This window comes from Lycorma delicatula, chromosome 2, assembly GCF_047948215.1.
Source record: "Lycorma delicatula isolate Av1 chromosome 2, ASM4794821v1, whole genome shotgun sequence".
In the NCBI taxonomy this organism is placed as follows: Eukaryota; Metazoa; Arthropoda; class Insecta; order Hemiptera; family Fulgoridae; genus Lycorma; species Lycorma delicatula.
The window spans coordinates 100,792,685-100,808,133 of NC_134456.1; the positions used below are offsets into that span (position 1 = coordinate 100,792,685).

At 32.1% G+C, this 15,449-nt stretch overlaps 1 protein-coding gene across 1 annotated transcript; it reads left to right on the forward strand.

The window, feature by feature from the left end:
• The first annotated feature begins 14,868 nt into the window (after nucleotides 1-14,868).
• LOC142319919 (uncharacterized) lies at nucleotides 14,869-15,171 on the forward strand. Its single transcript, XM_075357593.1, has one exon. The coding sequence runs from the start codon at nucleotides 14,869-14,871 to the stop codon at nucleotides 15,169-15,171; it is 303 nt and encodes a 100-aa protein (XP_075213708.1).
• Nucleotides 15,172-15,449: the final 278 nt, after the last annotated feature.

Genomic DNA, 15,449 nt, shown 5'->3' on the forward strand with positions numbered 1-15,449 from the left:
TTAATGGTCCCCAACAGCCAATGCCATTTAAATAAAAAACAAAATATAAACTTGTAAGATATTTTATGTTATTAATCTTTTCTTTATACTTATGATTAATCGATTTCCAGTTTATTTTTTCACGCTAGTAGTTTTATGCCAACAATTTATTGTGTTCTGTAATAGACTATGCTTATTTTTAATTTGACAAGTACGTTCAAAACCTTTTTTAATTTATTTTGTTCGCGTCTTTATTAATCGTGTAAGTTTTGTTTTTAAAAATTTTATTTTTCAAGGTGAATTTAATCACAGACAGTTTTTTCAGTATCATTTGCATACTTTTTTTAAAAATAATTTCTATTCCCGTATGTTGTTAAGAGAGTTCTGTATGAAAGTAAGGTATATAAAAACTTTTATATATGCTATGTGTATAATTTCCAATTATTTTAAATTAATGATAGGTACCTTGTACCTCTTTCGTAATAAAATGAATCGCATAAAACAATAGGTTATCTGGAAGTTAAGTTAAACTAAAATTAAGTTCTAAAGGACAAAGATATGGAAATATTTTTAAATATTTAAATTTGTTTATCTGTATTACACATCACAACTAGTGGTTATTACGTATTTTATCATTATAGTTAAATTATTTCTGTTTATTATTTTTTTGTCTGCATTTAATGAGGATTATCCTTTAAAAATTCATTATAACAAAAGTGACTGTTAGTAGACATAATATCTTGTTTTTGTGTTATTAAACCCGGATTTTGTTTTTTCATTCAAAAACTGGTATAATGAAAAAACAAAAAAAGCTAATGCGACAAACAAGCGTATACATACATATTCACCTGCACGCACAGGTACGTATGCAGTGCAGGATTCGTTTTGAAGGATCTGCAAAAATAATGAAAACAAGATCAGGTTATTCAGCCTGGAGCAGTCACGACTACACTAAACATCTACCAGATATCTACTCAGCTTACTATAGTAACTAGAAACATTCGGTTTTTTTTTTTGGTTTTTTTGACAAAGTAGTTGTATAGGAATAATATAATCTTATTTTTTCTACTGCCAACACTTGTCATTCTACTAATTATATTGCTTTTTAGCGTTTCCATCACAGATTTTTTACCGCTTCTGTCTTTAGTTCAACTGGTATTTTGTATTATATACAAAATTTGATCTCACGAAATCTTCTAAAGATTTCTTCCCTTTTTACTTAACTTTATCTGAAAGATTAATGCCATTATGTCATTATTTTAAGGAACATTAATGAACCCGAAAAAAAAATACAAAATATAAGAAACAATTTTAAAAAAATATATCTAAATTACTAAATCATTTGTAAGTATTATTTTTGTGATAATGTAAACCGTCTTATCTTAAAAAATATTTTTCAGCAACTATTCAAGAGTAATAAAAATGACATCGTTCTACAGATATTACGCAATACCATCGCGTATGTTAACACACAACTACACTAATAAAACATCGTGATAATTTATAGTAGAAAATTTTTTGGAAACAAAAAAATATATACAAGTACGTGTACTTTTTTAATAAAATATCGTGAGAATAAATTATTTCTAAATATTTAAAATGTTTTGAATTTCTCATATTTTTCAGATTAAAAAGTACACACAACATCAAAATCTACATATTCTAATTATAATTTTAATAATAAAGCTAATGCATTTATAACAATATTTCATATAAAACTGGAATATTGATGTTATTCAGTGTTTCAAGTATACGCTGGCGAGATTCATTACAGAGGCACCAAAATTTACACGGAACGAAGAAATTCATAACTATCTGGAATTTTCTTAGCTCCGCAAGAAAATCAAAGGATTCGGTTCACATTACAAAAGATGGTTAGGTGAACTATCATATCATGTGAACTATCTAGCGCTGAATTTCCTAGACAACAGTAAAGATATCCGACTACTCAAACACCTTCACGTGCTGGAAATTAGGGAGTCTGAGTGACTCTTGAATTAGGACGACATCCCTTAAGTGATGGATATCTTCGCTATGCATATGAAAGGTAAATTCCTTTCATAAGCAAATTATGTTACTGTTTTTCTTTCTTTTTCTTTTGATTTGATTTGATTGATTGGACTTTGATTTGTTTTTTATTTGCGTTTTACCGAAATTTTGTAGTTTTTAAGAAGTGAATCTATTCAAGAACATTTTTAAAACTGAGCTATAATCTTATGTATTTATATGTTATATTATATTTACATCACATTTGAAATATTGTTTTATGAATGTACTCGTATGTTTCATTGAGGGAATTCATCGGTAAACCCTCATCACGCGCTTATCTTAATTCAATTTATTTATAGTTCCTTCTTGGAACCATAAATTGTATTTATAAAATCTCATCCCTCTTCCTTAACAATTTTTATTCCTTACTCTGCCCTTCACAATTAAATTAGGTTCCCATATTAATTATTACAGTATTTATTAATTGCTACTTACTAAATACAGTATAATTTTAATTAAAATTAATTTTAAATGCCGCTTCCTATGATAATGACGTGTAGAAACAGTAAATTTTTAGGCACTCTTTGATGCTAATAAAATATTCTTTTAAAATAATTGTTTCAGAAATTTTTTTACGGTTGTGGCATTCATAGTATCTGAATTACAAGAGCCATCGATCAGAATCCCTTTTATTAAGGCCGATAAAGTTTAACCACCTCAACGTTATCTGCCCTTTGGCCGGTCCCTTGCACCATGAACAGTCAAAATTCTCTTCTACTTCCAATTAAAATTATTACTCCATGATTTCTATAATTTAATTTTATATCTTCTATAATCTTTGTGGCCTCTCTATTTCCCACCTTATACTAATCCTTCGTCTCCTATATTTATTGCTCATGAATAGGACTTTCTTATTCTGAATTGAACACATTAATTTACAATTTTCGTTAACGCTCCTCCTTACTTTTTGTTTTCTAACTTCTATCAGCGTAATTTTTTCCAAGCTTCTCACGCTCACTTGTCAAATAGAATCCCCAGCCCTTATCTTATATTGTTTTTTTTTTTTTATATAAAAGTTCACTTCAAACTTCATTTAATATGATAGTTTAACAAATTTAATTCCGTGTAATCAATAGTGAAGTTAATAATGCTGCAAGTGGTGCATATAAAGAGTAAAGGTGTTATTTGTAAGATTAAAGATCATCTGAATTTTAATGGACTTGGGATAGATTGTGCTTATCAGTTTAGTCCGCTGAGTATAGAAGATAAAGATAAAACTAATACTATGAAAAGCAGTAAAACAAGAAAAACAGTAATATAATTTGCCTACGAAAGGTATTTACCTTTCATATGCGTAGAGATATCCATCACTTAAGGGATGTCGTCCTAGCCCAAGAGTCGCTCAGACTAATTTCCAGCACGTGAAGGCGTATGAGTAGTCGGACATCCTCACTGTTGTCTAGGAAATTCAGCGCTAGATAGTTCACATGATTACCTAGCCATCTTTAGTAATGCGAACCGAATCCTTTGATTTTCTTGCAGACCTAAGGCAATTCCAGATAGTTATGAATTTCTTCGTTCCGCGTAAATTATTGTGCCTCTGTAATGAATCTCGCCAGCATATTCTTGAAACATTGTATAACCTCATTATTGCTCTTACTAGTCTTATCCCGTAGTATACCATTCTTCGTAATACTATGGACTGCTTGATTTTTTAAAAATAGATAAGCCATTTATGGGAACAATCTGTTTATTACTTTGAAACATTCGAGTGCTGAATGTTACGCACAGTTTTGCAACAAATTTTTTCGTTCCACTCTAAAAGTCGACTTGTTCGTATAGCATAATCACACCTAGTTAGCATAAACTTTCCACTAATTTCAAGTTTATAAATTTGGTAAGATATTGTGATATAATTTCATTATTAAATAAGTTAGTACTTTTTTTTGTAGAAATACATTTAAGAAATATTTTTATTTTAAAGTTAATGATTCACCGCATTAACTAGAAAATTATTTATCCAATACGATTTAGCATAAGAAAATTCCTAAACCGAGATTAAAATTTTATTAAATTGTAAATTATAGTACCTTCCGGATGGAATAATAAAATTTTACCACTCTGGAGGTCATGGAAATGTGATATGGAAATTTTTCAGTTTAAAATAATTTCCAAGTGAGATTACAACCCGGGACCGTCTAAGAGAAAGGCTCTTAGACGGCTCTTATCCTATTAATCGCCAACGAAGATTAACTTTTAGTATTAAAGTAGGTGAAACCTACCTTAATAATAAATGTTTGTTTTCAGAACAGACAAAAAACAAAAACCATTTTTTTTTATTTGTTTTTTGTTTTTGTTTTAGTATAGCAAAATAGTTAATACAGAAACAATTTTTTTCGTAATTTGAAAAATCTTGTTTCAGGATATTTTAATCTATTACATTGGTATTCTATGAATGATTTAATAAAGACGAATTAGTTTACCGTGATAAAAATCTACTCCTATATAAAGCCATAAGAATTTTATATTCCAACAACTTTATACATGTAAATACTATGATTAAACACCAATGCAAAAACGCAGTTTCTCAGCTAAAATTGATAAATAAATATCTTTAATGAGTGAATATAAAATCTTGCTAGCTTAAACTAGATGAAATTTTAGAAAAAGCACTTATAAGAAAAAGGTCTGTTATAACAACAAAGATTTTCTTGAAAAATAATGCAGTATGTTTTGATTCAAAACTTAGTGAACTTAATATTAATAATACATTAATAAAAAGGCTTTGTGTCGTGTTAAATATGTCATCGTTCCTACTTTCGTCATTTTCTATCCTGTTTACTTCGATGCAAGTGTAATCTCATGCACTCAATAGTATTCAAATTAAGGTAAATATTCAGGAACAAGAAATTTTTTAAATTTGACTCTTACAATATCTGATAATAATATGAGAACTTTAGATTGTAGATGGTTTAATAGTTTACGAGAAAGAACGTGAGTTTCTTTTCAATGTTATCATTATTAACTTAAGACCGGTATTTACAATGAACCATACAAGTTTTTTGCTGCTTGCCACTTTTGCTGGGGACCTTCTCTTGTTCTCGTTATAATACGAGTAATAATAATTATTATTAGAATTCTAAGTACTACTTTAATAAAACAAAATTTATTCCCATTTTACATACTTGATCGTGCATAGTTTTGATTTTTTATTTCAAATATATAATTTAAAATGACAGTTATATGGGTTATATAAAGTAAGATTGCGATTTTATAACTTTATTATTATGGAGAATTTCGTTTTGTACAAGAGTATATTATTTTGTATAATAATAAAAATGCACGGCCGCGAGCATTTTCATTATTTTAATTTAATATTTTAAACGGATATTTTATTAAAATATGAGTCGTAAAATACTAATCCTTTTTTTTTTGTAGGTTTCTATGAATAATGGTTGGAGGCAATCTATCACAATTACTCCAAAAATGTCATAATCATACAAACAGTAAATACCTTATATCAAGCTTAATAAAAAAGCGAGGAGCTAGAAATATAATTTATAATTAGCCTCATTTTTGACCTAAATGTGCTATAAAAAATTAGTATAGCACACCCAATCAAATGCGGTTTCTATTTCACCTCACAAGTGGCACCCCTTCATTCTAATCACTACCGGGTCTGGCTGCATGGTTAACATCGATCGTTTCAGAGAAAACAACTTGGACTGATGTCTCGTTTACTTCAGGTGTTTCTCATTCGATCAAGTTATAAGAAAGACTGGAATAAAGTTGTGTATTATACGTTACAACTTGAACTTGAAAAAGTTATGTTTTGTAAGCGATTAAGTTTGTTTATTTATTTCTATTGAGAAACAGTGCACGATTCATGTTTCCTCAGTTCAATATTTAAACAAACAAAAACTAATTAAGAAAAAAGACAATTTAATCGTTAAAAAAACACTAACCGATGTAAAAATTTAAGAAATAATAAATTAAAATATTTATCTGTTTGGTATTTGAATAATTTATACAAAATATTTTTTAAATAACCAGTTACTTAATTAGGCTAAAAAAAGTAATTATTTGAGCTAAGAATGAAACTGTACAAAATATGTTAATCACAAAAAAATATTTTGTTTAAATCGATAGATTAACTTGCAATAAAAGTAAATTAAATAAGATTTGATCAGTAGAAAGAGAAAAGAAATAAAAAAGTGAGTAACGAAAAAGGAATTTTTACGGGGCTAAATAAGCAAACGTAAAAAACTTAATCAAAGCCCAACTAAACAGCCTAAGCTCAGAAAAAGATTCCTGAAATTTTTGATAATTTCACGTTACAATTTTTCTTCTCTCGATATCAGAAAATTCTTCTGTAATTTATCTTCTAATTACCGACCGTTTTGAAAAATAAATTTTCTATTTTAACGTTAAGTGTATTTTACGATCTCATATCTCAACGGAGTATTCTTGGTATTGAAAATTATTTTTATTTAATTACAATTAAAAGCAAAAATTGATTATTTACAAAAATTTGCTTCGATTCAAATTTCACTGGAATTTTTCCCAGGAGTAAAATTCAGGCTTGCTGATACGTTTTACAATACGATTACGATACTTTGATTCAGTACTTTAAATTTTCTGTTGAGAATGCTCATTGTTTTAGCGACTACTAGAATATTTTTTACGGTCATTTTTGACATTATTCCAAAAACGATCGATCTAAAATACATAGAATTCCAGAATAAGTCTGAATAAAATTTATAAAAGATTTAACCAGCATAGAATAAATGTAAAAAATGGTATAGATCATTCCCATATATATATATTTTTTAATTACAACTGTGTAACGCTTTTGTTTGAAACCGGTTTTAACAAATTATGTTAAATCATAAATAAATTTAATTTTTAATTTACCATATTTTTTTAGAAAATTTCATTACTATTAGTCTGGAAAGTTTTTATAGTTATTAAATTTTTAATTTTCAGAGGTAAGTTGGGAATAGCATCTCATACGAAATCTTTTGTACTGTAAAATGATTGATACACATTTCTTTTTCTTTATGATAGAATTTTTTAATCTTTCTTATAATTTTTGATATTAAAAAATTGAATATGTATGTAAGCTATCTTCCAAGTGTCAGGCGTTTGAAAAATAATTCTGTATATTCTATCTGAATTAATATATTCCATCCTAGGTGAGAATGTTTTGAGGGAAAATACACAACAGCGAACAATCAGTGATATATAAAAAAAAATAAACGATATAAATTTAAGAAATATAATAAAAAGAGGAGGAAAAGATACTCCAAAAATAAAATATTCGCTTTAATATTTAAATCACTTAATGTGATTAATAATTCGTTCGTTAGAACTGACTGAGTAGATTATATTTCTTCCCCCATACCTTTTTTCGATTTAATGTTGAGATAAGGATCTAAAATTGGTCAGAACAGTTAATTCCGTTTACTATCCCATACGTTGTAAACATTTTTTTTTTTTTTTTGGTGGGGGACAGCTTGGCATTTGTTTTTTTTTAATATACTTTCATTATATTTCTAAAAAATAAAGATAAAGGGACCAAAGAAAGAAAACTAATAATTCCATAAATTCATAAGTAATATGAACACGCGGTATTCAACAGATAGTTTCAAAATTAGAAGATATTATAACGGATATAAAATGAAATTGAATATTAAAAAAAAAATAAAAAATGAGTAATGAGGATAGGACATAATAAACCGATGATTTTCACCATAAAAGAAGGAAGATGTTAGCAGCAGAAGTGCATGAAGGAAGTAATACAGACCAGGTGCTCAATTTGGATGTTATACAAAAGATCTAAAAAGTGTAAATGAATTAAAAATTATAAAAACAGGAACTAGGAAACTTTTGTAGAAATATTATAATAGGGAAAGATAGGGACAGTCATTTGGAACCGTCTTGTAAAATATTACACCTGGAGGCTTCTTCTGCACGAATGTGAAACACAGATACAAAGAAAAATGGAGAAAGAAAGACTTGATGCATTTTAAGCAATAAACTACAAGAACGAATGCAGTAGCTTAAAGGCTTAAAGAATAGAATGTATTTTATTAAGTGTAAGGATATTATAGAATTAATAAAATACTGAATTGTTATATTATATATTTTTAAATGTTGTAACTATTCATAAAAGACTACTTTGTTTGGCTTGTGATAGAATTATAGTTGCTAATACTCGTCTATATATATATATATATATATATATATATATATATAATTTCAACAAGTGTTTCGCACTTGTTATATTTTTTCCAAATACAGATAATGTATTACAGAAAGAGAATTAAGCGTAACACTTTATTAAAACCATAGGAGAATTGCCTCATACTTAATAAAAAAAAACAACAAAAAAAAAACGTTGCCGCCATTAATATAACTTTATTAATTTAATTAAATGCAATTATTTAGTGAATTCTATTCCTAGGAATAAACAAAAGCGACCGAGTTTTCTTAAGGGTATCATTGGTAATCCATTATTCTAGTTTTGGTTCCATCGAAAAGTTCTCTAAAAAAATTCAAGACTTTTTTTTGAGTAAAAGTATTCGTTTAATAAGTTTAATATTCTTCAAAATTAAAACATTTCAATAAGTAAGCACCACCTAATTTATTTATTTTTTTATAATTTTCGTAAATTTTAATCGACTGAAATTTTTGTTAAATATTTCAAAAATAGTCTTAAAGACACTAACGATTAAAGACAATACTTATAAAAATTGAGGGTAGTTAAAAATTTCGGCACTAAATTTCAATATTGGCTGTCCTCAATAGAGCACAGAAAAGTAGATTAATAAAAAGTTTGTATAGTCGAGTAACAGTTAGAGAAATATATCTTTTCTTTGCTTATTTTGAATCTTTTGCCGTTACAAGTATAGTCTCAGACGACCGTTTAAAAATTGTTTGATAAATAAAAGTATATTTTACAAACACGAGTTGGGAGTTTTCCTTACATACCGAACAAAATAAATATATCATATTATTATTTAGTGTAGAGCGAGTTTTTTTTTTCATTTATTTATAAACTCGGCTACGCCACTTGCGTATAAAACGATAAAGTTAGTCATGCAAAACAAACTAACAACATATTGATGGATATATCATGTATTTTACTACAGACTGTGTTAAATGTACCAATACAAGCTAACGTATAAACAATCCGACACAGAAAATACAAATAAAATTGTACAACAGTGAGTGAGTATTAGTGGTTACAACGTTACAATGTACAGGGGCGAGGACACAGCAAAGATTCGCGTTTCAACAAGAACGTTTCCATTAAATCACAAAGCTAGCATGTAACACGATAATTTTACTGCCTACACAATATACATATACAAACGTGTACTTAAAGTAACACCGGTCACAATATACTGTATACCTATGCGTGTACATACTGCACTACACAGTTCTACAACAATACGCCATGGTCTCACCTTCATAAACGGCAGTAAAACAACAGCAACAATGCAAGAATACAAAACAATACAACATATAAGAACATTATAACGCTAGTATTGCGCTCATGTTAATATAGTTTTAAATAAAACAAAGGGAATTAAAATTTCTATTATCATCAATAATATTCTAACAGGATGTAGTGTAACGAAAACAAAATTTTATGTTATCTACAATGTATTCACTGCCATTGAAGATAAATGAGCTTTTATTGTTTTAAAGATTCATTCGATTTTCAAACCCCACAAAAAAATCAATATACTTGAAAAATCTATTGTAAAATAATAGCAAAATTATCTATAAAATTTTCTAATTGTCGTGTAATTAAATCGTAATAGTACATTTTGCAACGAGTCGATAATGATAGCAACCGACACACGAATGCAAAATTACGATAAGAGCCTTGGCGAGTATTGTAAACTTCGCAAGTGTGCATTGATGGTTATTATAGAGAGCTACATACCCTATTTTGTCTACGGCTGAGAAAAGATTGACATTATTGATTTAAATGAACGATAGAATACATCGTTTACGAAGTAGCTTTTATTTTAATATTTCAAAAAATTCATTAAGTAATGAACAGAAATGTAATAACATTTCTGTCGCAATAGGTTATTAATCATAAGATATGACTTTTCTTCAATATCGATCGATGTTAATGATATTTTTTCCTCAGAATCCGACATAATTAACAAAAGAATAAACAATGTAATGTATAAACAAACGTAGTTGCGTAACGATGTATTTTCAGATTAACCTCGGCTTGCTAACTATTCTTCTTTCTTTTTCTGTTTAGCCTCCGGAACCACCGTAAGGTATTACTTCAGAGGGTGAATTAGGATGATATGTATGTATGACACTAGTTGCATACCCCGACGATTTGGTGATGGTCGTTGATGGCTCCACAGAAGATGAGGTTGAGAAAAAGGCGAATAGGGCCATAAGACAGACAAGCATGTGTTTGGTGACAAGGGGACTACGACTCGCTCCACAAAAACCGCAACTCGTGGTTGTGGCAGGCCGACGTAACATTAGAAGAATTCAAGTTACGGTCGATGGGATTAGACTAGAAACAACGCTCTGCGTAAAACACCTCGGAGACGGTCCGATCAAAATGGGCTACACAACCGAACCTCAATGAGATATGCAGTAAAGCGGAGCGGATCGTCAATGTTCTGGGTAGACTGATGGGCGCCATGCGGGGACCCAGAGTCGCTAAAAGAAAGCTGTTGATGATAGCAGGGACTTCTATAGTATTGTATACAGTGCCTGCCTGGTTTTCGGCATTATACAGCAAGAGGAATGTGAAGATGATGACATCACTGCACACACGAATTAGTTTATGGATCATGAAGGCGTACCGGACGGTATAAGGAATGCGGCGGGAATCCTGGCCGGGGTACCGCCGATCCAGTTACGGGCTACCCAAATGTAACGGATCTATGAAAGCATGGACAGGGAAGATGCCATCAATCTCTTGCTACAAGAATGGCATGAGAATGGACCGCCGCTACAACTGGGACAAGGACAAAGAAGCTTATTCCTGAGAGAGAACTGTGGCTGGGAAACAAACACGGCAATGTGGGGTAATACCTGTCACAATTCCTCTTCGGTCACGGAGGATTTGGTATATACTTACACAAGTTTAGAAAAAGGAAGCTCCCAAATTGTGTGTACTGCGGTCAAGAGGACACTCTCTGCCACACCTTTTTTGAATGTGCACTTTGGAAGGATCAAAAAGCAAGATATAACATACAAGGGATTACCCCGGAAACTACAACAAAGTATATGCTAAGAAGTAAATTGGAATGGCTGACAATAGAGAGAGAGAGATTCGTGGCTGAGGTTATACGAGTAAAGGAAGTGGGAGGAGTTACTTTCAGAAAAAAAAAAACATAACGACCGAGACCCGGATGCTGGGGCAGGGTTGGGGAATGACATAGCCAGACCCGATCTCTGGCCTTAGCGATTAGAGGAAGAGGCAAGATGAAAATATGGAAAAGATCCGGAACCGGTGAGCCGACCTGCCATGCCCGACGTACTGCCGGTAGGCGGAAAAGCTCATTATAATCTAAAGACACTCCCCTCAGCTGAGTAATACTTGATTGTTGAACCGGCCCAGGGGAGCAGGAGAACAAACACAAAAAAAGAAAGATATATATCAATGTAAATTAAGTGTAGCCTTGTACAGTCTCAGATCGACCATTCCTGTGATGTGTGGTTAATTGAAACCCAACCCCAAAGAGCACCGGCAACCACGACCTAATATTTAAATCCGTATAAAAATAACTGTCTTTACTAGGATTTGAACCTTAGAACTCTAGACATCGAGATCAGCTGATGTTGCGATGACTAGTTCATTACTAGACCAACCCGGTGGGTTAACTATTAAACTGGCTTGCTAACTATTAAAATGGATTAAAATCAAAGTAAAAAAAAATTGATACATTAAACTATACCCGCTTCTGATTAGTCAGTGGTTGAAAAGAGTAGGCTTTTCATTGGTTGAACACCTGTATCATATTGAAATCTGTTTCATAATGACCCTCATTATGAGACATGTTCCAGCCAAGTAATTCAAACGTCATAATATAGCCGTAGAAAAATTGTATTATTAATTCACTGACTAATTGTTATCATTTGTTTAATATTTATTATTAATTTATAATTGTGCTGTAGAACACAAGATGGTATAACAAAATATTAAACTTGAACGAGAAACTGCCGTGAAAATAAAACAATGAATAATATTTTTTCATGAAAAAAAAAACAGAAAAATGAGGAGAAAAGTTTTATCTTTCGTTATGAAAAAGCCTACATCAACAGCTATGGTCATTAGCCCGGTGGAAATTGGTAGTGTATGAAAAGATCCTCTGCCTGACAGCGATTCAAAGCCGGGATTACCGCACGAAATGAGACGCTTCCTACTCAACCACGGAGTCGCCTAGAGGAAAAATGTATTTTGAAATAAATGAATTCATTAAGTGTTTAATTGAGAAGAAGATTCCTGCCCCAAACTTCGGTGAATTTGTCAGAAAACTAGCCAGTTTATTATTAAACATCAGCAATTTGTTAAATTTTGAGTTTAACTCTTGTATGGTATTTATTACGAAATTTAACTTTGAAGTTAGATATAGATTAATATGAAGAATTGGAATCCTTAATACAAATAAAATTCGTCTGGAGCGCTTAGATCGATTTAAATTACTTTTCTTAGCATAATCAAATATAAGGAAACTGTACACATCATATTATTTAGAATTAAATAATGCAGTTTAATAAATTAAAACCATTTGGTTTGTCAAACTTTAAAATGTGATTAAACAGTCATAAAAAATAATTAATGTTTATGCACATTATAACGCTTATAATTTTTTCTAAATAAAAAACTTATTTAAAATGGGTTTTACAACTTTGAAGTCGTATATCATTATATTCGGAATACTTACAGAATAAACTGCTACTACTAGGAAATCCCAGACTTAATTTTAATACGTAGTCACCTGTAAGGAAAATGCGCTTCTTATTCATCTAAATCCAGCTCGGGAATGAGGTAAATTTATACCACATCCGTGAACATGATATCTTTTATGGTATTCTAATGGAAAAGGACTGGCTATGTACATTAACTTAGCTAAGAGCACAAAAAAACATTTAACTTTTCAGCTATCACGAATAAGTTTACAAATTAACTAGCATTTTGTTGCCATAATGCTGCTTTGTGGATGTTTATTTTTCAACTTTTATGAAATTTAAACTAATCGATAAAAATTACATTTTACAGGAAAGCCAGCAAAAAGCTATATACAAAATTTCCCTAAATTATTCCCCAGAATTATGAGAAACGTGCTTTTGATTTATTGATATTTCATGACGAAGAGAACAGGCGATCCTAAAAAAAGTTTTAGATAGGTCTGTTGAGTATACCGTACTGGTTACGAAAAATTACGTTGAACAGTAATTGCAAATTTCATTTAAATAAAACAAAACACAATAAACACTCATCATCAAAAAATCCCATTCGGCACGCCGGAAGGCGGAGGTAGATTTCACCGGTGCTAAGTAGGAGATAAAAAATATTTCCACCTTAAAGTTAAGAAAAGTTTCAAATTTACTCAATATAATAGTTTCATGTGAAAAAAATTTCACGTGTTTAGTATACGACAAGCCCCATCTTCTTACAATTCCAGCAACATTTTGGTCATCCCTTGCCGTAATGGTTGGTGATATCAAAAAATTTTTCAGTGAAAGGTTTTAGGTAATGTTTAGAGGACTAACGACCACTTAAAACCGATCGATACTGTGCCTATTGAGAGAGGTATAATTTTATTTGTCTTCAAAACCCCATTTTTTCCACTTCCTGGGCCGACGGCTGGTGATATCAAAAACTTTACTTTGATAAGGTTTAGGCCCTTATCCAAAGAGTAGTAGGAACTTTAAACGAATTCGATATTTTACTTAATAAGAAAGTTATACCGATTTTTTTTCGAATCCCCCTCATTTCCACCCCCATGGACCGATTTTGGCCGTTAGCAAACGCGACCGAGATTTTGGAACGAGTTATTTTTGAGGAACAATTTTAAAATGATTGCACAAAATTACGGTAGTTATCGTGTACACACGAAACTGAGATATATATATTAAAAAAAAAGTAAAAAAAATTGGATGTCTGGTTGTCACCGCAGACAGAGACCGTCGCGGATGACCTGACGGTACTGGTCAGTGGAAGGACTGAACGGGAGATCCAGGACCGGGGCAACTCGACCCTCACTTCGATAGAGGAACGGTTGCGAGGGCACGGTTTGGAGCTAGCACCCGGAAAGCACCAGTATATCACTCTGACAGGCAGGAGAAGAGTCGAGCCAATCGAGTTGAAGGTAGGGGACCATTGCATTCAATCCATGAACGAGGTGAAATACTTTGGGGTCACCGTAGATAAATCTTGAAACTTCAACGAACATGTACTTGCGATCTGTGACAGGGCCAAAAGAAACTTACCTGTGTTGAGTAGGTTAATGATTTTACACGTGGCCCCGAGGACGTCTAAACGTAAGGCCATCACGGCATCGATAACATCCATTTTGTTGTTTGCAGTCCCGTTCTGGGGAGCTACCATAAACATTAAAACAAATCTGCTACGGTTGAAGAGAATACACCGAAAATCTCTGTTAGGTATAATTCCTGCATACAGGATCTTATGAGGCCGTGTGCGTACTCGCGGGAGTCCCTTCCATCGATCTTTTGGTGAAAGAACGAATCAACATATACGGTGGTGGGATTAAAGTCGTGGTTAAATCGAGCACCTTGCGTGTCTGAAAAGAACAATGGCGGATGGGAGAAAATGCAGCCTAAACGAGGAAATTAATAGCAGACCTGGTAGTATGGAATAGGAGAAATCACGGTGACATGAGTTATCATGTTACACAGTTGATAACAGGTCATGGCAATTTTGTGTCATATTTGTACGGTATTAGCAGGCAGGAGTCATCCGACTGCACGTATTCTGATGCCCGTGACTTTGGAAAGCATACGCTGTTCCACTGTCAAAAGTGGGAAGAGCACCGTGGACCTGCGGGAATTACTGGTCTAGAGCCGGAAGGTCTGACAGCGTATATGCTGAACTCGGAAGACAACTGGAAAGCGGTTGAAGAATTCGATAGAGCGCCACTTCGGGCTAGGGAAGCAGAGGAAAGGAGGAGGAGTTTCTAGTGGAATAGGTGGAATCATGACCGTCAGGTATGTGAACGGTTGGTGGGATCGCTCAGTGTGGAACGCCGTAGGAAAAAAGCTGACGATCGAAGGTTAGTACACACTGATCTCGCGATACGTAGCAGGGGTGATTCAACAGAAAGATTGGTGAGCGAGGGGGTGAGGAGTCGTCTTCGTCCAGGCTTTTCGGATGGGCGGTGGAGAGGAAGAGGGAAACTCCTAACCCCCCCCCCCCCACAAGCTGGAAAGATTGAGTCCAGTCGGGGTGTTTCTCTGGG